We start from the raw sequence: 23,384 nt of genomic DNA on the forward strand, positions 1-23,384 counted from the left end.
ATTTTATTTCTTTAAAAATCAACAAGTCATAGAAAAGCCCTAAAAAACATCGACATTGTTAGCTAAAACTGCTATTATTACTCCTAGTTATTATTGTTGTTAGGGAAGTTTAAAAGCTCTTAAAAGGAATATTTTGTTTTGACAAAATAAAAATACATTCATTAAAAAAATATTTTAAATATTTTCTATTTGTTAGAACCAAACATCCAACTTTTTTTAAATAGTTTACATTGAACTTATCCTCACTCAAAATACTTTATTAAATATGAAACTTTAAGTTTCTAAGAAACCTTTGTAAACCGTTTCCATGGATAATGACCTTGATGCACTGGTCTGGGATGGAAATCATAAAATTTCTAGAACAATATCCATTAAGTATTTTTAGAAAACGTGTTAAAAAAGTATAATTTATTTATTATATTACAAATTTACTTTTTATTTGTCATCAAAGAAATAAATTGGAAAAACACATTTAATTTGGGCATTATAGCCGTCATCATAGTTGAAAAACACTCTTAAAAATAGTGTTATTTGATTTATTTCAAGAAGTCGCCAAAAAGTTTGGAGAGTCAAGCGTTTGCACTGCCGCTTCTTTACTTCTAAAGCTCTTCGCTACCGCTGCAATTGTTTTTTCTGCCTTTAGTCAACTGTTTTTCTTGTGGTCTTAAGTAGCTCATCATCGTCTAGCATACATCGATAGTAGCTCGATACGATAGCCACAGTCCGTCGCTGAGAGAAGCTTCATTAAGTTACTGTTCGTTTGCGTCGGCATGATAATGCAGACGAAGCTTTAGCCGGTTTGTGAAACTCGCGGATGCAATGTTACCGGACTGAATTTATCGCTCTTCCCCCGATGTATGTATGTATGTTTGAAGGCGGTGAAAAATTTCCGGATAGTGCTTGTGTAGCTCGATTCCGCGCTTAGCCAAGATGCCAAGAATGTTGGAAAGGATCAACTCTCGGTTGATGTTCAAAAAGCCCTGCCCGGTGTTGAAGGTTTGAATGACAATTTCAGTCCGTTCCGGCACCGCCACCACTGCCAGAGGTTGCTGAAGTGCCGAAAGCTGCTGCTCCAACTCGGTTAAAACTGTCTTGAAGAGCGTTAGTTTGGCACGACTTACCAGTTTGCGTTCCCAGGGCACCGGTGCCTGACCCATGCTCGGCGCCTCCAACAACAACCAAATTGCGACGTAAACAAGCATCTTGTTCTCTGGTTTATACAGTGTGCTGAGCCTAAGTAGCTCTGACTACAACTCCAGGACCATGTCGGCTGGCATAAGGTCTGGCCGCCGCACGTACGTAGCCTTACCCATACTCTGAAAGCCATTTCTGATGAAACTTGTAAACTTTCCTGGCATCGCCTGGCAAGGCCCACTGATTACACAGCAAATTTGTTGTCCTGATTCTGCTCCTTCTCGGGGATCCTTATTGAGTTTTCCGCCGATTTCCATTATTATGTCCGTGGGGTCGCCAAGCAAGCCCCGCCTAAGTTTTTTAATAGTATTCGGATGTACACTTAATCCTGCTCCAACTTACAGTAAGTTGGATTTCAAATTCGACTGTGGCTGTTCTTTTTGACTTGTTTTTTTCTGTGAGGGTTCGTCACTTTCGCTGCGGCGTCGGAACCCGTGCCGCTCTACCGTAGGAAGCGTTTCCAGCTTCTACTGACTAGTTGCGGTTGCCCCTGTGAGAAAGAAAAATAAATATCTTATAGATAGAATATTTTTTAAAGTTTATTTTTTCTTAAATTTCAATAAATTTATATTTTTTTATATACTTAATTTAAGTTGTTAACGAGCTCAAGGTTATGGTTGGTTTTATTTACTTCTCATTGGCAGTTAGCATCTGACTTCAAATTTGACAGATTATTACATTATCAACCTAGATTCTAGACATTTTTTACTACCACATTTGAAAATCTTTATCTAGGGGTTACACAGCTTTAAGTTTTAGGTATACATGAAATCTTCGCCGCTTTAAAGTCGACGTGTGTAAAAGATAGAAGTATTTTCTGTTTAAAAGCAATCTTTTTTCCTACTTAAAAAGATGGGTTGATCTATCCTGCAAGCATATGGAAACAATTCTATTGCCTTTGATATGGAAGTCACTTCTTAGTAACTCCTGAAAAATATAAAATTGATAGAGCGCCGTATTCGACGTGCATTTGCCGATCAAAGGAAAGCGTTATGCAGACGTAGAAGCCATTCAAAAGGCTTGCACCGGCATACAAAACACTCTTTCGACATGCTTTTGGACCGTACAAAACGCTGTATTAAAGCAGAAGGAGACTATTTTGAAAAAAATAAATCTATTGTTCCGAAAAAACTATTTTTTTAAGTCCTTTTTACTTTGGTACTCACCTTGTATTAATATGTTAAAAAAAAAAACAATTCGAAAAATAGAAATATTTGACTACGGAGAAATCGTAAAAACAAATGGATGTTTGGTCACGAAATAAAATACTTCCTCGTAGTCCCGACCCTTTTTGTATTTGTAAAATGTGTGCTTGTCGTCTTCCTACGGTCCTGAAGTGAATTTTTCGTGTTTTGTAAAATGTGTTCTATCAATTTTATATTTTTCAGGAGTTACTAAGAAGTGATTTCCATATCAAAGGCAATAGAATTGTTTCCATACGCTTCAAAACTGCAAGGTAGAATACCGCATCAACGTTTTGGCCGGGTGGAACAATTTCTTTGTGGACAATACCCTTGGAATAATAAAAACAAATCAGCTTTGTCTTCACTTTTGACTTCTCCAGGCGCGATGTTTTGGGTTTCGTCTCGTCCGGCGCCTTCCATTCAGCACTCTGGCGTTTCGTTTCGGAATCATATTGAAAACACCAAGTTTCGTCACCAGTCACAATCTTGTAAAGGAAATTCGGGTCTTTTTTGCCTCTTTAATGATGTCCTTCGAATGTTGAATTCTGACCAATTTTTGGACGTTAGTCAATTTGTGCGGAACAAACCGTGCACACACCTTTTGTAAGCCCAAGTGTTCGGTCAAAATGCGATAAATCGATGTTTTGGAGATGTTTAATTATATTTCCATGAATTTCAATGATGATTTCGGCTGCTTTTTATGAATTCATGCACAGTTTCGATGGAATTTTCGCTGATCACGGATTTTGGTTGGCCCACATGTTCATCGTCATTTATGTCCTCACGACCACTTTGAAAACGTTAAAACCACTCGTGCAATCTGCTACGGGATAGACAATTATCGCCATAGATTACAATGGCTTAATTTAACTACAATTATAAAACAGTGTTCCTGTTAGACTAACACGAAATTATTATCCTCTAAATTTTCCACGATTTACATACAATTTTTTTCCTCACGTGCTTGGGCCACTTCTTTGTACTGTTCGAAGTGCATAAACTTCCATCATATAGAAATAAAAATGACTTCACTATACAGAAACTATGTTATTAAGTTTATCTCAGTGACAGCACGGGCATAAAGTGCATTTCAAAAAAATTTCCCCTCTACATAATGTTACCTTCGGTGCCCTACAAGGCAGCCATACTAAGTCTTTCATTATTTATAAAGATCCTTCCCTTAGTAATAATTCATTCTCGTGTACTGATGTACGCAAATGGTGTTAAAAAATGCCAGCAGTACCAGAATTCTTCTTGCCAGTCCAAATTATAATCCAGTTTGAATAATGTTTACACATGGTTTTTTGAAAATTTACTGGATTTAAATAACTCAAATCCTCAATATGCGACACACACGTTGTGTAAGGGCTCATTGGTTAAAATAATTCTATTTAACAATCTTGGCGTATGGGATCCATCCATCTACAATGAGCGACAAAGAGAATAAGAGCAAAGACACGGGCACGACAGTAAGGAGGATAAAAATCGTGATCTGCACAATTGACAGGCCATTTCTTAGAAATGCTTTTAAAGAGTGCTATTGCTCAAATCCAGAACATGGCCGAGGGGAAACATAAACTAGAAAAACGCTGGATGGAGGCTGGTGGATTGCGTTTGTCCCTAATAATGAATTATATCGGATTGGGTTCATTTCATCCGGGTATATATGTATGTTTTAACATTTGCACGAGAAATACCCAGGGGCAGAAAGAGCGTTCGAACCTTATTGCGGAACTCAGCATTCCCAAACTCCACAGCCAAACAGTATGTCACTTCTTGTTGGAATATCTGAAAGGATGGGCGAAAAAGAAGAGTGTAGGAAATTCAAACTTGGTAGTTGGCGATAGGTAGGATAATGAATCTTTAGATTAAGATTTTGAAGCCATATCTAGCGGTGCCAAAAATAAACAATTGCTTTGTTGGGACTACCAAAAAAATATTATGTAAAATAAATAATGTGTGATGGCGTGAAAATTGCGTTCCTAAAAAGATCCCTTATAAAATCCGAGGTGGTATTACGAGAAAACACGACGAATACTAAGAACCCCCTCTGTGAGGCAGCAGTTGGACCTGACAGGGTATACCTATCGCTCCAAGAACTTTTCCGCGAATGCAAGAAAGCTTGAGATCGGATATTCAATGAAAATCAGCTAGCAGGGATGACTCTGAAGGCGATGGCAAGAACTGAAAAACGCTCCAATCCTTTGTGCGTACTGGTTTTAACGGCAAAAATTGAACTCCGAGGGTTGTAAAATCTGGGGCATTAGTTGTTTGCATGCATTTGTTTTCATGCAAAATATCCATTCCAGTTTATTACCTAGAAGATTTGACCTACATGACCCACTTTCTACGTCCTCCTCTCGAACAGGAGTCGTATCCATATGTCGATTTTAGGCGAGGATTTACATAGCAAGCAAATATTTGACATTTTGGAGATAAATAGAGCCAGAAGAAAACGGTTTGGATATGGTCCACATGGCTGAGGATGGGCAAGCGGTATATAACATTAAATTCAGTAGGTCGGAGACAGTGGAAACCGGAATAGTTTTTTTCAAACTGTATCCCCCTTTCGCACTCTTTTTAGATGGGTAATAGTCGCTAAAATCGGCTTTTTGTTTATTATTGTTTTTTTTTTAGGTTTTCTCCGATTGAAAGCATAAGTTGCTTACCACAATAGGCACATTCCGCCCAAGTTGTACAAAATATATCGGCATTTATTTGTACATAAATAACACAAGCCCCAGTTCCGGCCGCCCTATTGTGCGAAAAATACCGTAAAATTTTGAAAGCCCACAACAGTATTGATACATTTCGTGAATCTTTACAAATTATTATGTTGTCAAAAAAGTCCTGTGGTATTTTTAATAAGGTTTTTTTTTGGCGTTATCGTTGTATTCATGACATATTTTATCATGATCGTCTTAAAGGAAACTACAATCAAATAAAAACGTGTGGAAGGACTCTTTTATTATTGCACTCCATAAAAAGGTGCGAAGGCAATTCCTAAAGCATTTGAACGTATTATCATTAATCATTTGTAACATTTATGTTCCTCGCTTATATCACCAAGTTAACATGGTTTTGTTAAGCGAAGATCGACCACCACCGACCTTCTTGAATTGAAATCTATTGTAATATATGGATTTAAGAAAAAATGCAGACTGACATTGTATATACAGATTTTAGTGAGGCCTTTGACTCCGTTAACCTTCTCCTTCTTTTATTTACATTTCTTCTTATTTGTTACAAAAATTAAAAATGCCGATTGACCGAACATCGCGATTTAAATTTTCTTTATAAAGTTATCGATAGTACTTTGCTTAGAAATAGTTATGGATATATCACTCATATATTAATTATTATAAAAATATAAATAATCATTAAAAAAATCGACGTCAGTACCTGCGGGTTTTGTCAAATTTTAGAACGACATGTACATTAGTTTTCGAAGGAGGGTGCACGCCAAATTAAAAAACCGCGACTTAAAGTTTTAGACGCTAGGTGACCGGCCAGGACCTCCATCTGGAAAATGGTTATATATTTTTCAATAATCAGAAAATAAAGGCCAAAAGTTGTTTATCTGTGTTACGAACTGCTTATTTTCGGTGGCAGTGCCCCCAATGCCACAACTGGCAACATAAAAACAAATCGACAACTCCGCTGTCCCGCATCACTGAAACTAAACATTAACAGAAATGTGGGATTTATTTGGTGGCTTTTGATGTTTCAGCTAAGCGCTTCCTCCCTACCATGGGTACCCTTTATATGCTGCTGGGCACCACTCAAACACGCGCCGTCCGGCCTCCTTGCGACTACGGCGGTTCCATCTCCCCCACTGGGACAAGTTACCCAGACATTGTCGGTTTTACAAACATTTAATGAATTTAATGGTAAGTAAAATAGTTTATATTTATGATTCGTCTAACTGATCTATCCTTCTCAGCCTTCAAGACCAAGACTTGGACACCGTCTTCAAAATTTAATCGGTCAAAGCAGAGGATCTGTATTTTTGGAAAAGACTACAGGCACCTCGGAAAGTTATGCTCTACCAGTTATGTATTGGTAGAGCTCACATGGAAAAACGGCCCTCAAAAAGTACGCACGCAGGGCGTGCGTGTTGGGTCACCCAATCCTGAGAAGCTCCTGGGGAAAAGAAGGGACAGGCCAAAAGGTACGTTATTGCACTGTAATCTATATTATTTTACTAACACTCGCGATCTCCTCGCGACCACTGCTGGCCGGCACGAAGGGCAATTGTCTGCCAAGTATGTTTTCGAACTCCCAAGTAAATCTGCCAAGTATGTACTCGAACTCCCAAGTAAATCAGCCCAGTATGTAGTCGAACTCCCAAGTAAATCTCCCGGGGCCCTTTGTGTCGGGACCCCGGTTGCCCTATAATTGATAAATAATAAATACCGCACTCTATGTTAACTAACATACTACCACTCACTTTTATTTTATTTTTGGCACATAATTTAACTTAAGCTTCTAGCTGCATCTGTCTGGTTCCGCAATATGGCTGCGACTATACCAATATCTGCTGATCATCTTCGTTTCCGCTCCCCGCCATATTACATGGCCTCTGCTAAAATTGGGTCATTGGACACATGAGTGCCATTTAAGATAATCTCGGAGCGAACCCGTTTAATCCTCAGATGGCCAGATTGCCCGCCAGATTTATCCCGCGGCTGCAACTATCTCCCTATCAGTGCCATCTTCGACTCGAATTGCAACATCTGCTCAATAGAATTTTGTAGGTCATAGCCTGTCAATCGGCGATATATCGATACCACTATTTGGTGGTAAATGTTTTGGCAGAATTCATTTGCGATACCTGTGTGCCTGGCACTGTTGTATTAATTAATTAAAGTTAACGTTTGATGGTTGCTTTCTCGGGTGCGTACGCATTCTCGCTGGCCTGAACAGTGTCACCGCGTGGGTAAGGCCGTAATTGAAAGACTTGAACTTTTCGAAAACTGTAGGTTTGGGCTGCCTGTAGTTCATTCAGAAATTAGGTAAAACTATGCCCCTTCGAATGTGATACCGTGCAAATTGACACAACCTCTGTGAAAGTTGTAATATTCAATTTAGGCTTCCATAAAAAATTTTTTTTGACGTTTTTACGAAATGTGCTTAAAACGATCCCCAATCTATCCATATACCGTGAAGATTGTCACAACCCCTACATGGTAATATTACGTGTGCAAGAGGATTAACATTTAATAGGGGTTTTTCAGAATAACTGATATTTCCGAAACACTTATACGCAATTCAAAAATAGCTTTCCTCTTCAAATCTAATCAATAAATAAATAACAACAAACAATGTTCCAATAGTTTTGAATTTGTATGAATAGGTTAAATAAATAAATAATTTAAATAGATATATGTATGAATAAATTAGTTTAGTTTAGTATCAGTCTCAATTTTTATATTTCATTTTTCGGCTTGCTGACTTGGTTTGCCGTTTGCAGTTTTCGGGAACAAGTTTTATTTTTCTGTGGTAAACATAATTCTAAGGGGCGAATAAAAACCTGTCGCCATCCGGGGGTGAGTGGTTAATTTTCTGGTCGGAAATGTAGATCTCCTGGTGGCTGGTCTTCGTCTCTCCTTAGGTAAGTCTCTTTTCCTGATCCAGGCTTATCCCTCACGGAATATATGGCTCATTTTGGAGTTATCCGGTTTAAGGAACCAGTTCCATGACATGATTAAGCTGCATGACTCCCTGAGCTCACGAGTCGTCGATAGTCGTGTATCGATTTTTCGTAGTTATAGTTATAAGTCTTAATGTACACAGCTTTGCTAAATTCACAATTTGTACAGATTTTTGTCGCTTAGTACATAACAAGCGCATAAGATCTTTAATAGTATTCGGATGTACACTTAATCCTGCTCCAACTTACAGTAAGTTGGATTTCAAATTCGACTGTGGCTGTTCTTTTTGACTTGTTTTTTTCTGTGAGGGTTCGTCACTTTCGCTGCGGCGTCGGAACCCGTGCCGCTCTACCGTAGGAAGCGTTTCCAGCTTCTACTGACTAGTTGCGGTTGCCCCTGTGAGAAAGAAAAATAAATATCATATAGATAGAATATTTTTTAAAGTTTATTTTTTCTTAAATTTAAATAAATTTATATTTTTTTATATACTTAATTTAAGTTGTTAACGAGCTCAAGGTTATGGTTGGTTTTATTTACTTTTCATTGGCAGTTAGCATCTGACTTCAAATTTGACAGATTATTACATTATCAACCTAGATTCTAGACATTTTTTACTACCACATTTGAAAATCTTTATCTAGGGGTTACACAGCTTTAAGTTTTAGGTATAAATGAAATCTTCGCCGCTTTAAAGTCGACGTGTGTAAAAGATAGAAGTATTTTCTGTTTAAAAGCAATCTTTTTTCCTACTTAAAAAGATGGGTTGATCTATCCTGCAAGCATATGGAAACAATTCTATTGCCTTTGATATGGAAGTCACTTCTTAGTAACTCCTGAAAAATATAAAATTGATAGAGCGCCGTATTCGACGTGCATTTGCCGATCAAAGGAAAGCGTTATGCAGACGTAGAAGCCATTCAAAAGGCTTGCACCGGCATACAAAACACTCTTTCGACATGCTTTTGGACCGTACAAAACGCTGTATTAAAGCAGAAGGAGACTATTTTGAAAAAAATAAATCTATTGTTCCGAAAAAACTTTTTGTTCTGTCTTTTTTTTTAAGTCCTTTTTACTTTGGTACTCACCTTGTATTAATATGTTAAAAAAAAAAACAATTCGAAAAATAGAAATATTTGACTACGGAGAAATCGTAAAAACAAATGGATGTTTGGTCACGAAATAAAATTCTTCCTCGTAGTCCCGACCCTTTTTGTATTTGTAAAATGTGTGCTTGTCGTCTTCCTACGGTCCTGAAGTGAATTTTTCGTGTTTTGTAAAATGTGTTCTATCAATTTTATATTTTTCAGGAGTTACTAAGAAGTGATTTCCATATCAAAGGCAATAGAATTCTTTCCATACGCTTCAAAACTGCAAGGTAGAATACCGCATCAACGTTTTGGCCGGGTGGAACAATTTCTTTGTGGACAATACCCTTGGAATAATAAAAACAAATCAGCTTTGTCTTCACTTTTGACTTCTCCAGGCGCGATGTTTTGGCTTTCGTCTCGTCCGGCGCCTTCCATTCAGCACTCTGGCGTTTCGTTTCGGAATCATATTGAAAACACCAAGTTTCGTCACCAGTCACAATCTTGTAAAGGAAATTCGGGTCTTTTTTGCCTCTTTAATGATGTCCTTCGAATGTTGAATTCTGACCAATTTTTGGACGTTAGTCAATTTGTGCGGAACAAACCGTGCACACACCTTTTGTAAGCCCAAGTGTTCGGTCAAAATGCGATAAATCGATGTTTTGGAGATGTTTAATTATATTTCCATGAATTTCAATGATGATTTCGGCTGCTTTTTATGAATTCATGCACAGTTTCGATGGAATTTTCGCTGATCACGGATTTTGGTTGGCCCACATGTTCATCGTCATTTATGTCCTCACGACCACTTTGAAAACGTTAAAACCACTCGTGCAATCTGCTACGGGATAGACAATTATCGCCATAGATTACAATGGCTTAATTTAACTACAATTATAAAACAGTGTTCCTGTTAGACTAACACGAAATTATTATCCTCTAAATTTTCCACGATTTACATACAATTTTTTTCCTCACGTGCTTGGGCCACTTCTTTGTACTGTTCGAAGTGCATAAACTTCCATCATATAGAAATAAAAATGACTTCACTATACAGAAACTATGTTATTAAGTTTATCTCAGTGACAGCACGGGCATAAAGTGCATTTCAAAAAAATTTCCCCTCTACATAATGTTACCTTCGGTGCCCTACAAGGCAGCCATACTAAGTCTTTCATTATTTATAAAGATCCTTCCCTTAGTAATAATTCATTCTCGTGTACTGATGTACGCAAATGGTGTTAAAAAATGCCAGCAGTACCAGAATTCTTCTTGCCAGTCCAAATTATAATCCAGTTTGAATAATGTTTACACATGGTTTTTTGAAAATTTACTGGATTTAAATAACTCAAATCCTCAATATGCGACACACACGTTGTGTAAGGGCTCATTGGTTAAAATAATTCTATTTAACAATCTTGGCGTATGGGATCCATCCATCTACAATGAGCGACAAAGAGAATAAGAGCAAAGACACGGGCACGACAGTAAGGAGGATAAAAATCGTGATCTGCACAATTGACAGGCCATTTCTTAGAAATGCTTTTAAAGAGTGCTATTGCTCAAATCCAGAACATGGCCGAGGGGAAACATAAACTAGAAAAACGCTGGATGGAGGCTGGTGGATTGCGTTTGTCCCTAATAATGAATTATATCGGATTGGGTTCATTTCATCCGGGTATATATGTATGTTTTAACATTTGCACGAGAAATACCCAGGGGCAGAAAGAGCGTTCGAACCTTATTGCGGAACTCAGCATTCCCAAACTCCACAGCCAAACAGTATGTCACTTCTTGTTGGAATATCTGAAAGGATGGGCGAAAAAGAAGAGTGTAGGAAATTCAAACTTGGTAGTTGGCGATAGGTAGGATAATGAATCTTTAGATTAAGATTTTGAAGCCATATCTAGCGGTGCCAAAAATAAACAATTGCTTTGTTGGGACTACCAAAAAAATATTATGTAAAATAAATAATGTGTGATGGCGTGAAAATTGCGTTCCTAAAAAGATCCCTTATAAAATCCGAGGTGGTATTACGAGAAAACACGACGAATACTAAGAACCCCCTCTGTGAGGCAGCAGTTGGACCTGACAGGGTATACCTATCGCTCCAAGAACTTTTCCGCGAATGCAAGAAAGCTTGAGATCGGATATTCAATGAAAATCAGCTAGCAGGGATGACTCTGAAGGCGATGGCAAGAACTGCGAAAAACGCTCCAATCCTTTGTGCGTACTGGTTTTAACGGCAAAAATTGAACTCCGAGGGTTGTAAAATCTGGGGCATTAGTTGTTTGCATGCATTTGTTTTCATGCAAAATATCCATTCCAGTTTATTACCTAGAAGATTTGACCTACATGACCCACTTTCTACGTCCTCCTCTCGAACAGGAGTCGTATCCATATGTCGATTTTAGGCGAGGATTTACATAGCAAGCAAATATTTGACATTTTGGAGATAAATAGAGCCAGAAGAAAACGGTTTGGATATGGTCCACATGGCTGAGGATGGGCAAGCGGTATATAACATTAAATTCAGTAGGTCGGAGACAGTGGAAACCGGAATAGTTTTTTTCAAACAACTGTATCCCCCTTTCGCACTCTTTTTAGATGGGTAATAGTCGCTAAAATCGGCTTTTTGTTTATTATTGTTTTTTTTTTTAGGTTTTCTCCGATTGAAAGCATAAGTTGCTTACCACAATAGGCACATTCCGCCCAAGTTGTACAAAATATATCGGCATTTATTTGTACATAAATAACACAAGCCCCAGTTCCGGCCACCCTATTGTGCGAAAAATACCGTAAAATTTTGAAAGCCCACAACAGTATTGATACATTTCGTGAATCTTTACAAATTATTATGTTGTCAAAAAAGTCCTGTGGTATTTTTAATAAGGTTTTTTTTTGGCGTTATCGTTGTATTCATGACATATTTTATCATGATCGTCTTAAAGGAAACTACAATCAAATAAAAACGTGTGGAAGGACTCTTTTATTATTGCACTCCATAAAAAGGTGCGAAGGCAATTCCTAAAGCATTTGAACGTATTATCATTAATCATTTGTAACATTTATGTTCCTCGCTTATATCACCAAGTTAACATGGTTTTGTTAAGCGAAGATCGACCACCACCGACCTTCTTGAATTGAAATCTATTGTAATATATGGATTTAAGAAAAAATGCAGACTGACATTGTATATACAGATTTTAGTGAGGCCTTTGACTCCGTTAACCTTCTCCTTCTTTTATTTACATTTCTTCTTATTTGTTACAAAAATTAAAAATGCCGATTGACCGAACATCGCGATTTAAATTTTCTTTATAAAGTTATCGATAGTACTTTGCTTAGAAATAGTTATGGATATATCACTCATATATTAATTATTATAAAAATATAAATAATCATTAAAAAAATCGACGTCAGTACCTGCGGGTTTTGTCAAATTTTAGAACGACATGTACATTAGTTTTCGAAGGAGGGTGCACGCCAAATTAAAAAACCGCGACTTAAAGTTTTAGACGCTAGGTGACCGGCCAGGACCTCCATCTGGAAAATGGTTATATATTTTTCAATAATCAGAAAATAAAGGCCAAAAGTTGTTTATCTGTGTTACGAACTGCTTATTTTCGGTGGCAGTGCCCCCAATGCCACAGCTGGCAACATAAAAACAAATCGACAACTCCGCTGTCCCGCATCACTGAAACTAAACATTAACAGAAATGTGGGATTTATTTGGTGGCTTTTGATGTTTCAGCTAAGCGCTTCCTCCCTACCATGGGTACCCTTTATATGCTGCTGGGCACCACCCAAACACGCGCCGTCCGGCCTCCTTGCGACTACGGCGGTTCCATCTCCCCCACTGGGACAAGTTACTCAGACATTGTCGGTTTTACAAACATTTAATGAATTTAATGGTAAGTAAAATAGTTTATATTTATGATTCGTCTAACTGATCTATCCTTCTCAGCCTTCAAGACCAAGACTTGGACACCGTCTTCAAAATTTAATCGGTCAAAGCAGAGGATCTGTATTTTTGGAAAAGACTACAGGCACCTCGGAAAGTTATGCTCTACCAGTTATGTATTGGTAGAGCTCGCATGGAAAAACGGCCCTCAAAAAGTACGCACGCAGGGCGTGCGTGTTGGGTCACCCAATCCTGAGAAGCTCCTGGGGAAAAGAAGGGACAGGCCAAAAGGTACGTTATTGCACTGTAATCTATATTATTTTACTAACACTCGCGATCTCCTCGCGACCACTGCTGGCCGGCACGAAGGGCAATTGTCTGCCAAGTATGTTTTCGAACTCCCAAGTAAATCTGCCAAGTATGTACTCGAACTCCCAAGTAAATCAGCCCAGTATGTAGTCGAACTCCCAAGTAAATCTCCCGGGGCCATTTGTGTCGGGACCCCGGTTGCCCTATAATTGATAAATAATAAATACCGCACTCTATGTTAACTAACATACTACCACTCACTTTTATTTTATTTTTGGCACATAATTTAACTTAAGCTTCTAGCTGCATCTGTCTGGTTCCGCAATATGGCTGCGACTATACCAATATCTGCTGATCATCTTCGTTTCCGCTCCCCGCCATATTACATGGCCTCTGCTAAAATTGGGTCATTGGACACATGAGTGCCATTTAAGATAATCTCGGAGCGAACCCGTTTAATCCTCAGATGGCCAGATTGCCCGCCAGATTTATTCCGCTGCTGCAACTATCTCCCTATCAGTGCCATCTTCGACTCGAATTGCAACATCTGCTCAATAGAATTTTGTAGGTCATAGCCTGTCAATCGGCGATATATCGATACCACTATTTGGTGGTAAATGTTTTGGCAGAATTCATTTGCGATACCTGTGTGCCTGGCACTGTTGTATGAATTAATTAAAGTTAACGTTTGATGGTTGCTTTCTCGGGTGCGTACGCATTCTCGCTGGCCTGAACAGTGTCACCGCGTGGGTAAGGCCGTAATTGAAAGACTTGAACTTTTCGAAAACTGTAGGTTTGGGCTGCCTGTAGTTCATTCAGAAATTAGGTAAAACTATGCCCCTTCGAATGTGAAACCGTGCAAATTGACACAACCTCTGTGAAAGTTGTAATATTCAATTTAGGCTTCCATAAAAATTTTTTTTTGACGTTTTTACGAAATGTGCTTAAAACGATCCCCAATCTATCCATATACCGTGAAGATTGTCACAACCCCTACATGGTAATATTACGTGTGCAAGAGGATTAACATTTAATAGGGGTTTTTCAGAATAACTGATATTTCCGAAACACTTATACGCAATTCAAAAATAGCTTTCCTCTTCAAATCTCATCAATAAATAAATAACAACAAACAATGTTCCAATAGTTTTGGGTTTGTATGAATAGGTTAAATAAATAAATAATTTAAATAGATATATGTATGAATAAATTAGTTTAGTTTAGTATCAGTCTCAATTTTTATATTTCATTTTTCGGCTTGCTGACTTGGTTTGCCGTTTGCAGTTTTCGGGAACAAGTTTTATTTTTCTGTGGTAAACATAATTCTAAGGGGCGAATAAAAACCTGTCGCCATCCGGGGGTGAGTGGCCAATTTTCTGGTCGGAAATGTAGATCTCCTGGTGGCTGGTCTTCGTCTCTCCTTAGGTAAGTCTCTTTTCCTGATCCAGGCTTATCCCTCACGGAATATATGGCTCATTTTGGAGTTATCCGGTTTAAGGAACCAGTTCCATGACATGATTAAGCTGCATGACTCCCTGAGCTCACGAGTCGTCGATAGTCGTGTATCGATTTTTCGTAGTTATAGTTATAAGTCTTAATGTACACAGCTTTGCTAAATTCTCAATTTGTACAGATTTTTGTCGCTTAGTACATAACAAGCGCATAAGTTCTTTAATAGTATTCGGATGTACACTTAATCCTGCTCCAACTTACAGTAAGTTGGATTTCAAATTCGACTGTGGCTGTTCTTTTTGACTTGTTTTTTTCTGTGAGGGTTCGTCACTTTCGCTGCGGCGTTGGAACCCGTGCCGCTCTACCGTAGGAAGCGTTTCCAGCTTCTACTGACTAGTTGCGGTTGCCCCTGTGAGAAAGAAAAATAAATATCTTATAGATAGAATATTTTTTAAAGTTTATTTTTTCTTAAATTTCAATAAATTTATATTTTTTTATATACTTAATTTAAGTTGTTAACGAGCTCAAGGTTATGGTTGGTTTTATTTACTTCTCATTGGCAGTTAGCATCTGACTTCAAATTTGACAGATTATTACATTATCAACCTAAATTCTAGACATTTTTTACTACCACATTTGAAAATCTTTATCTAGGGGTTACACAGCTTTAAGTTTTAGGTATAAATGAAATCTTCGCCGCTTTAAAGTCGACGTGTGTAAAAGATAGAAGTATTTTCTGTTTAAAAGCAATCTTTTTTCCTACTTAAAAAGATGGGTTGATCTATCCTGCAAGCATATGGAAACAATTCTATTGCCTTTGATATGGAAGTCACTTCTTAGTAACTCCTGAAAAATATAAAATTGATAGAGCGCCGTATTCGACGTGCATTTGCCGATCAAAGGAAAGCGTTATGCAGACGTAGAAGCCATTCAAAAGGCTTGCACCGGCATACAAAACACTCTTTCGACATGCTTTTGGACCGTACAAAACGCTGTATTAAAGCAGAAGGAGACTATTTTGAAAAAAATAAATCTATTGTTCCGAAAAAACTTTTTGTTCTGTCTTTTTTTTTTAAGTCCTTTTTACTTTGGTACTCACCTTGTATTAATATGTTAAAAAAAAAAACAATTCGAAAAATAGAAATATTTGACTACGGAGAAATCGTAAAAACAAATGGATGTTTGGTCACGAAATAAAATTCTTCCTCGTAGTCCCGACCCTTTTTGTATTTGTAAAATGTGTGCTTGTCGTCTTCCTACGGTCCTGAAGTGAATTTTTCGTGTTTTGTAAAATGTGTTCTATCAATTTTATATTTTTCAGGAGTTACTAAGAAGTGATTTCCATATCAAAGGCAATAGAATTCTTTCCATACGCTTCAAAACTGCAAGGTAGAATACCGCATCAACGTTTTGGCCGGGTGGAACAATTTCTTTGTGGACAATACCCTTGGAATAATAAAAACAAATCAGCTTTGTCTTCACTTTTGACTTCTCCAGGCGCGATGTTTTGGCTTTCGTCTCGTCCGGCGCCTTCCATTCAGCACTCTGGCGTTTCGTTTCGGAATCATATTGAAAACACCAAGTTTTGTCACCAGTCACAATCTTGTAAAGGAAATTCGGGTCTTTTTTGCCTCTTTAATGATGTCCTTCGAATGTTGAATTCTGAGCAATTTTTGGACGTTAGTCAATTTGTGCGGAACAAACCGTGCACACACCTTTTGTAAGCCCAAGTGTTCGGTCAAAATGCGATAAATCGATGTTTTGGAGATGTTTAATTATATTTCCATGAATTTCAATGATGATTTCGGCTGCTTTTTATGAATTCATGCACAGTTTCGATGGAATTTTCGCTGATCACGGATTTTGGTTGGCCCACATGTTCATCGTCATTTATGTCCTCACGACCACTTTGAAAACGTTAAAACCACTCGTGCACTCTGCTACGGGATAGACAATTATCGCCATAGATTACAATGGCTTAATTTAACTACAATTGTAAATCAGTGTTCCTGTTAGACTAACACGAAATTATTATCCTCTAAATTTTCCACGATTTACATACAATTTTTTTCCTCACGTGCTTGGGCCACTTCTTTGTACTGTTCGAAGTGCATAAACTTCCATCATATAGAAATAAAAATGACTTCACTATGCAGAAACTATGTTATTAAGTTTATCTCAGTGACAGCACGGGCATAAAGTGCATTTCAAAAAAATTTCCCCTCTACATAATGTTACCTTCGGTGCCCTACAAGGCAGCCATACTAAGTCTTTCATTATTTATAAAGATCCTTCCCTTAGTAATAATTCATTCTCGTGTACTGATGTACGCAAATGGTGTTAAAAAATGCCAGCAGTACCAGAATTCTTCTTGCCAGTCCAAATTATAATCCAGTTTGAATAATGTTTACACATGGTTTTTTGAAAATTTACTGGATTTAAATAACTCAAATCCTCAATATGCGACACACACGTTGTGTAAGGGCTCATTGGTTAAAATAATTCTATTTAACAATCTTGGCGTATGGGATCCATCCATCTACAATGAGCGACAAAGAGAATAAGAGCAAAGACACGGGCACGACAGTAAGGAGGATAAAAATCGTGATCTGCACAATTGACAGGCCATTTCTTAGAAATGCTTTTAAAGAGTGCTATTGCTCAAATCCAGAACATGGCCGAGGGGAAACATAAACTAGAAAAACGCTGGATGGAGGCTGGTGGATTGCGTTTGTCCCTAATAATGAATTATATCGGATTGGGTTCATTTCATCCGGGTATATATGTATGTTTTAACATTTGCACGAGAAATACCCAGGGGCAGAAAGAGCGTTCGAACATTATTGCGGAACTCAGCATTCCCAACCTCCACAGCCAAACAGTATGTCACTTCTTGTTGGAATATCTGAAAGGATGGGCGAAAAAGAAGAGTGTAGGAAATTCAAACTTTAGATTAAGATTTTGAAGCCATATCTAGCGGTGCCAAAAATAAACAATTGCTTTGTTGGGACTACCAAAAAAATATTATGTAAAATAAATAATGTGTGATGGCGTGAAAATTGCGTTCCTAAAAAGATCCCTTATAAAATCCGAGGTGGAATTAAGAGAAAACACGACGAATACTAAGAACCCCCTCTGTGAGGCAGCAGTTGGACCTGACAGGGTATACCTATCGCTCCAAGAACTTTTCCGCGAATGCAAGAAAGCTTGAGATCGGATATTCAATGAAAATCATAAGCCATTGCAGGCTTGCATGGTCGGTAACGTTCGTGAACGGCATCAACTCCACATAGGGACGGAAGCTTTCCACGGCTTTTACTGCTGCGAGACACTCTTTTTCCATTCCGCTGTAATTGAGTTATGCTCCTCTCAGCTTCGCCGAAAAGAATGCTATTGGCCGGTCCGATCGTTCTACGTCTTGCTGGTATAATACTGCCCGAATTCCTTCATGGCTGGCGTCACACTGTATCCAGAAGAGTTTTCCAAAGTCTGGATGAGCTAATACCGGCGCACAGGTGTGTGCTTTCTTCAGCGTTTCGAATGCCTTAGTTGCTTTTCCCGTCCACATAAATTTTGTTTTAATTTTAAGGCTGTCCGTGAGCGGCGCACTTACACCAGAGAAATTTTGGATGAATCTGCGATACCAGCCTGCGGTTCTTAGGAAGCTGCGTAGCTGTCGCGTATTTTTGGGCACCTCTATCTTCATAATCGGCTCAACTTTCTTCGGATCCGTCCGCAAGGCCCCATCACCGATTATGAATCTCAAATATCGCAAGTATTTAAAATAATATTTTGACTTCTGTAGGCCGATCGTCAAATTTGCTTTATTTAAACAGTCGAAAGTCTTGGATATCATCAGCAAGTTATTCAAGTATACTGTAGTATGCACATATATTGAATACCCACTGTACCGAAAGTACTTAAAGGGTGCGCACTGTAACACTTTGTTGCAGTGTTTACATATTTCAAAGTCCCGGTCATAAACCTTAGCCCGCACACAGAAAGTGCTAGCGTCGGCATAATTGTAACGAACGGACAGCATATGCATACCCCTCGCGCCTCCACTTAAGAGCGCATAGCAACGTATATAAGTACACTCCTTTGTACATAAGTATATAGGTACATAGCCGTCTCTCTGCCGCCGCCTGCGAGCAGCGCAGCTACGAGACTTAGCCTTACTTAGACTTAAAGAATATGGCAAAAGTTCAGAGACACTTTGATCGTTGAAGCGGCACCATTGCTGCTCCAACTAAATAAAATAAAACCCGAAATAAAAACTGAAAAGGAACGACTAAATTATTATACAACATGGCGCCCGTGACCTGAAACGCAATTTTCGGATAAAGGACACTCAAAAATGGAAGACAGGAAGAAAGACTACAAAAACTAAAACTGGAAAACGGATACACGGACGAAAAAAAAATCTGAGTGAATAGAGTGAAAGCAATGGGCAACGCGTAGGCGTTGCGCAAAAGAAAAAAAAAAGGGTAGCACACCTGAAGTGGCTACTCTACGTAAATACTCCACCTCCCGCGTGGGCTACGGCCCAAAAACTACAAACAGAACTTGGTTTTTTTGCACACAAAAATTGCCTCCACTCACTCAGTGCCAATAAGAAGAATTAATGAAACACTTACAACAACAAAACCCCCATCCCCAAAGCAATTACCAAAACTTCAAAAGACGTGCCCGAAGGATTGCCCTGGACCACTGGACAGCCCCACTGCAACTACACCTGTGCGAGGACCGGCACCGGTAACGCCTGAGCCCAAAAGGCCCCGGACAGCAGCAGCAGCAAATAGAGTGCGGGATACGCCACCTCCTGCGCCGAGGGAGCGTCAGCGTAGCCAAACCGGCGACGACCAGCTGACGTAGAAGGAAGGAAGAGAAACCAACAAAGCTGGAAACACATTTTTTTTTTTACCCATGCACTGCGCTGCATAATTTTTATTGATTGCACTACGCTGCATATTTTTTTATAATATAATATAATATTCTGTAAAATTGAGTGGAACCCTTCTGCCCAATTAGAAAGTATGGCCCGTAAAACCGTACAAATGATAGGCACGAAAATAGAATTGTAAAAAAATAGGGATAAAAGCCAATTCCATATTTTTTTCTCACTCTTTTCTAATGGTATAATTAAAACAGATAAAATAAATGATTCTGACTATTACTTCCTAGAAACATTACACGACACAAAGGAAAATCAGATAGAAATTGGAAAAAGGAAAATCGATACAATATCTAAAATGGGTTTCGTAGATACAAAAGTTGTAGATTCAACGGCAAATATCGTTAATAAAATTGAATCTGAAAAAATTGACCTTCGAACAATCAAAATATTGTTAATGATAATCGTTATTGTAATGTTGGCAAGCGTATTACTAAAATTGTATAAATTACACAACAAATGTTTGAAGAAACGATTCCAGAGTAAAGCAAATGACCTGGACAAAATCTAAAAAAAAGCAAAAGAAACTAAAGTGATTCCACATAAATGTCAACACCCAAAATCTAAGAAAATGAAATATTAAAAAAATAAATATAAAAATATTTCATGTAACCCTTCTTACAAAGTATGGCTAAACTGAAGGCATAGAATGGAACAAATTGTATCAAACATTAAAACTAATTTTGACAGATCATACAAGTCACTAACCCAGAATAGACCTATCCAAAAGAACACGGTTAGGAAGCATGTTGAAATATTAGAAGGGTGCTTTAATGAAGCGCGAATGCTAATACATGAACACCGGGAAAGATTAAATCAAAATCATTGGTCATAGGTATCGAAACTTTTGATACGATTACGATCTAATTTAATATTTGTTAAACAAAAGTTCAGTTTAGAAATATCGGTACCAACCGTTCTAAACACTCCAATAGCAGTTGACACTACACCTGACCCAGAATCAACAGAAACGAACGAATCGGAATCGAAAATAGAAGATGAAGATTTGAATAATCGGCGGTATACACTGATATGGAAAATTCAACAGATTCAGATACTTCGAGTGTAAAAGAAAACAAAATAAGATAAGGTAAAACTTATCATGCGAGCTGGCACATTTAGTACTATGAACGAAGCCGTTTCCAAACATGTCATAGTCTATATTTTAAGAATTATCCACAGCGCGGCTCAAATCGGACGTGGAAATTATAGAGGTAATTTTTGTGATAATCACAATCACTACAACCACAATAACTATAACAACAATTACCAAAATAACAATAGAGGACGAGGCCAATATAGAGGAAACTATGGAGGCGGTGGTAACTCGAACCGAGGCCAAAATGGCAATAACCAAAGCAATGTAAGAATAACCCAAAATAATAACCAAAACACTTCGGAAAACTCCCAAAGCCCTTTAAATACTCAACAATAAAAGAAGTCAGAGTTCACACCATTAATTTCAGCCAAAATATACTCGTTTCATTTTTCAATGTAGCTAGGAAAGAACCTGTTTTTTTAGTAGACACGGGTGCAGACATTTCCATTTTAAAAGAAACTTCGGATAACTTCCAAAACATCCAAGATGATTACATCATAGACATAAAAGGCATAAGTCAAGAAATAATCAAATCCAAAGATTTAGTTTTTATAGAGATACAGACAACTAAATACATAATTCCACACGATTCTCATATCCTAAATTCACGTTTCCCAATTCCATGCGATGGAATAATAGGCATCGACTTTATTAAAAAATACAACTGTCAATTAGACTTCAAGCCATGTGACCCAATAATTTAAAATTTCCAATTAATGTACCAATAGCTCATAGTTCTGGCAATAATTCAAGACTTCTGCCAGCAAGATCCCTAGTTATTAGGAAAATTGAACTTAATTCAAAAGAAGACAGTGTATTAATTCCAAATCAGGAAATTCAGCATGGTATTTACGTTGCAAACACCATAGCAACATCCAATAATGCCTACATAAGACTATTAAACACAACAAATAACGACCAAGTATTCAGTACAGATAACCTAACATATGAATCACTTTCGAACTACGATGTAGTCAACACAAATTCAGACAATAGAAAAAATCCGTACTATCACAACTATCATAAAACTTCCTTCCACAGTTCAAGTCACAGCTTTCTAGCTTATGCACCCTGTATAGCGATATATTCGGATTGGAAACCGAATCAATAACCACAAATAATTTTTATAAACAGAAACTGAGATTTTCAAAGAATGATGACTATTGCGTTATCTGGTCTATAACCTTCTCAAGCATTCCTTTATATGGATGACTTAATAGTAATCGGTTGTTCCGAAAAACATATGCTTAAGAACTTAACAGACGTTTTTGAGAAATGCAGGATATACAACCTAAAGTTACATCCAGAAAAATGTTCATTTTTTATGCATAAAGTGACTTTTCTAGGTCATAAATGCACTGATAAAGGAATACTTCCAGATGACAAGAAATACGATGTCATTATGAACTACCCAGTTCCGCACGACGCGGACAGTGCTAGACGTTTCGTAGCATTCTGTAACTATTATAGACGTTTTATAAAAAATTTCGCCGACTATTCACGGCCCATAACAAGATTATGTAAAAAGAATGTTCCTTTTAAACGGACGGATGAGTGTGAGAATGCATTTAATACTTCAAAACAAAACTTATGGAACCTACCTTGCTACAATACCCAGATTTCACTAAAGAATTCTGTATAATAACAGATGCAAGTAAGCAAGCATATGGAGCGGTTTAAACTCAAAACCATAATGGTCTCCAACTTCCCATTGTATACGCATCAGGAGCATTTACAAAAGGTGAAAGTAACAAATGTACTACTGAGCAGGAATTAGCTGCAGTTTAGAAATATCGGTACCAACCGTTCTAAACACTCCGATAGCAGTTGACACTACACCTGACCCAGAATCAACAGAAACGAACGAATCGGAGTCAGAAGAGCTTCCCAAAGAAAACCTCAAAATAGAAGATGAAGATTTGAATAATCGGCGGTATACACTGATATGGAAAATTCAACAGATTCAGATACTTCGAGTGTAAAAGAAAACAAAATAAGATAAGGTAAAACTTATCATGCGAGCTGGCACATTTAGTACTATGAACGAAGCCGTTTCCAAACATGTCATAGTCTATATTTTAAGAATTATCCACAGCGCGGCTCAAATCGGACGTGGAAATTATAGAGGTAATTTTTGTGATAATCACAATCACTACAACCACAATAACTATAACAACAATTACCAAAATAACAATAGAGGACGAGGCCAATATAGAGGAAACTATGGAGGCGGTGGTAACTCGAACCGAGGCCAAAATGGCAATAACCAAAGCAATGTAAGAATAACCCAAAATAATAACCAAAACACTTCGGAAAACTCCCAAAGCCCTTTAAATACTCAACAATAAAAGAAGTCAGAGTTCACACCATTAATTTCAGCCAAAATATATTCGTTTCATTTTTCAATGTAGCTAGGAAAGAACCTGTTTTTTTAGTAGACACGGGTGCAGACATTTCCATTTTAAAAGAAACTTCGGATAACTTCCAAAACATCCAAGATGATTACATCATGGACATAAAAGGCATAAGTCAAGAAATAATCAAATCCA

At 37.8% G+C, this 23,384-nt stretch overlaps 2 protein-coding genes and 1 long non-coding RNA gene across 6 annotated transcripts in view; 2 read left to right on the forward strand and 1 right to left on the reverse strand.

Annotated features, from left to right (window-relative positions):
- Positions 1-434: 434 nt before the first annotated feature.
- LOC108025776 (apical junction component 1 homolog) overlaps positions 435-23,384 on the reverse strand; it is a 114,444-nt gene continuing 91,494 nt past the window's right edge. The window contains exons 3-6 of one of the 4 annotated variants that reach the window (XM_050890386.1): positions 14,675-15,191; positions 8,281-8,428; positions 1,122-1,684; positions 435-1,067 (exon numbers count right to left, since the gene is read on the reverse strand). The gene's annotated coding sequence lies outside the window, so the exon portion shown is untranslated. Of the gene's footprint in view, positions 1,068-1,121; positions 1,685-7,786; positions 8,429-14,674; positions 15,192-23,384 lie in introns of those variants that run through there. The other 3 variants (XM_050890387.1, XM_050890388.1, XM_044093898.2) reach the window with 3 other exon arrangements.
- LOC108035854 (uncharacterized) overlaps positions 3,806-23,384 on the forward strand; it is a 47,673-nt gene continuing 28,094 nt past the window's right edge. The window contains exons 1-4 of the mRNA XM_050890390.1: positions 3,806-3,847; positions 6,109-6,268; positions 6,322-6,549; positions 6,628-6,676. Of these exons, the coding sequence (XP_050746347.1) occupies positions 3,806-3,847; positions 6,109-6,268; positions 6,322-6,549; positions 6,628-6,676 (479 nt within the window). The remainder of the gene's footprint in view (positions 3,848-6,108; positions 6,269-6,321; positions 6,550-6,627; positions 6,677-23,384) is intronic.
- Positions 8,166-14,449, forward strand: LOC127010482 (uncharacterized). The gene is made up of 3 exons (XR_006368267.2): positions 8,166-8,281; positions 12,872-13,031; positions 13,085-14,449. It is a non-coding gene; the product is annotated as an uncharacterized LOC127010482 (long non-coding RNA).

This window comes from Drosophila biarmipes, unplaced genomic scaffold, assembly GCF_025231255.1.
Source record: "Drosophila biarmipes strain raj3 unplaced genomic scaffold, RU_DBia_V1.1 ptg000028l, whole genome shotgun sequence".
In the NCBI taxonomy this organism is placed as follows: Eukaryota; Metazoa; Arthropoda; class Insecta; order Diptera; family Drosophilidae; genus Drosophila; species Drosophila biarmipes.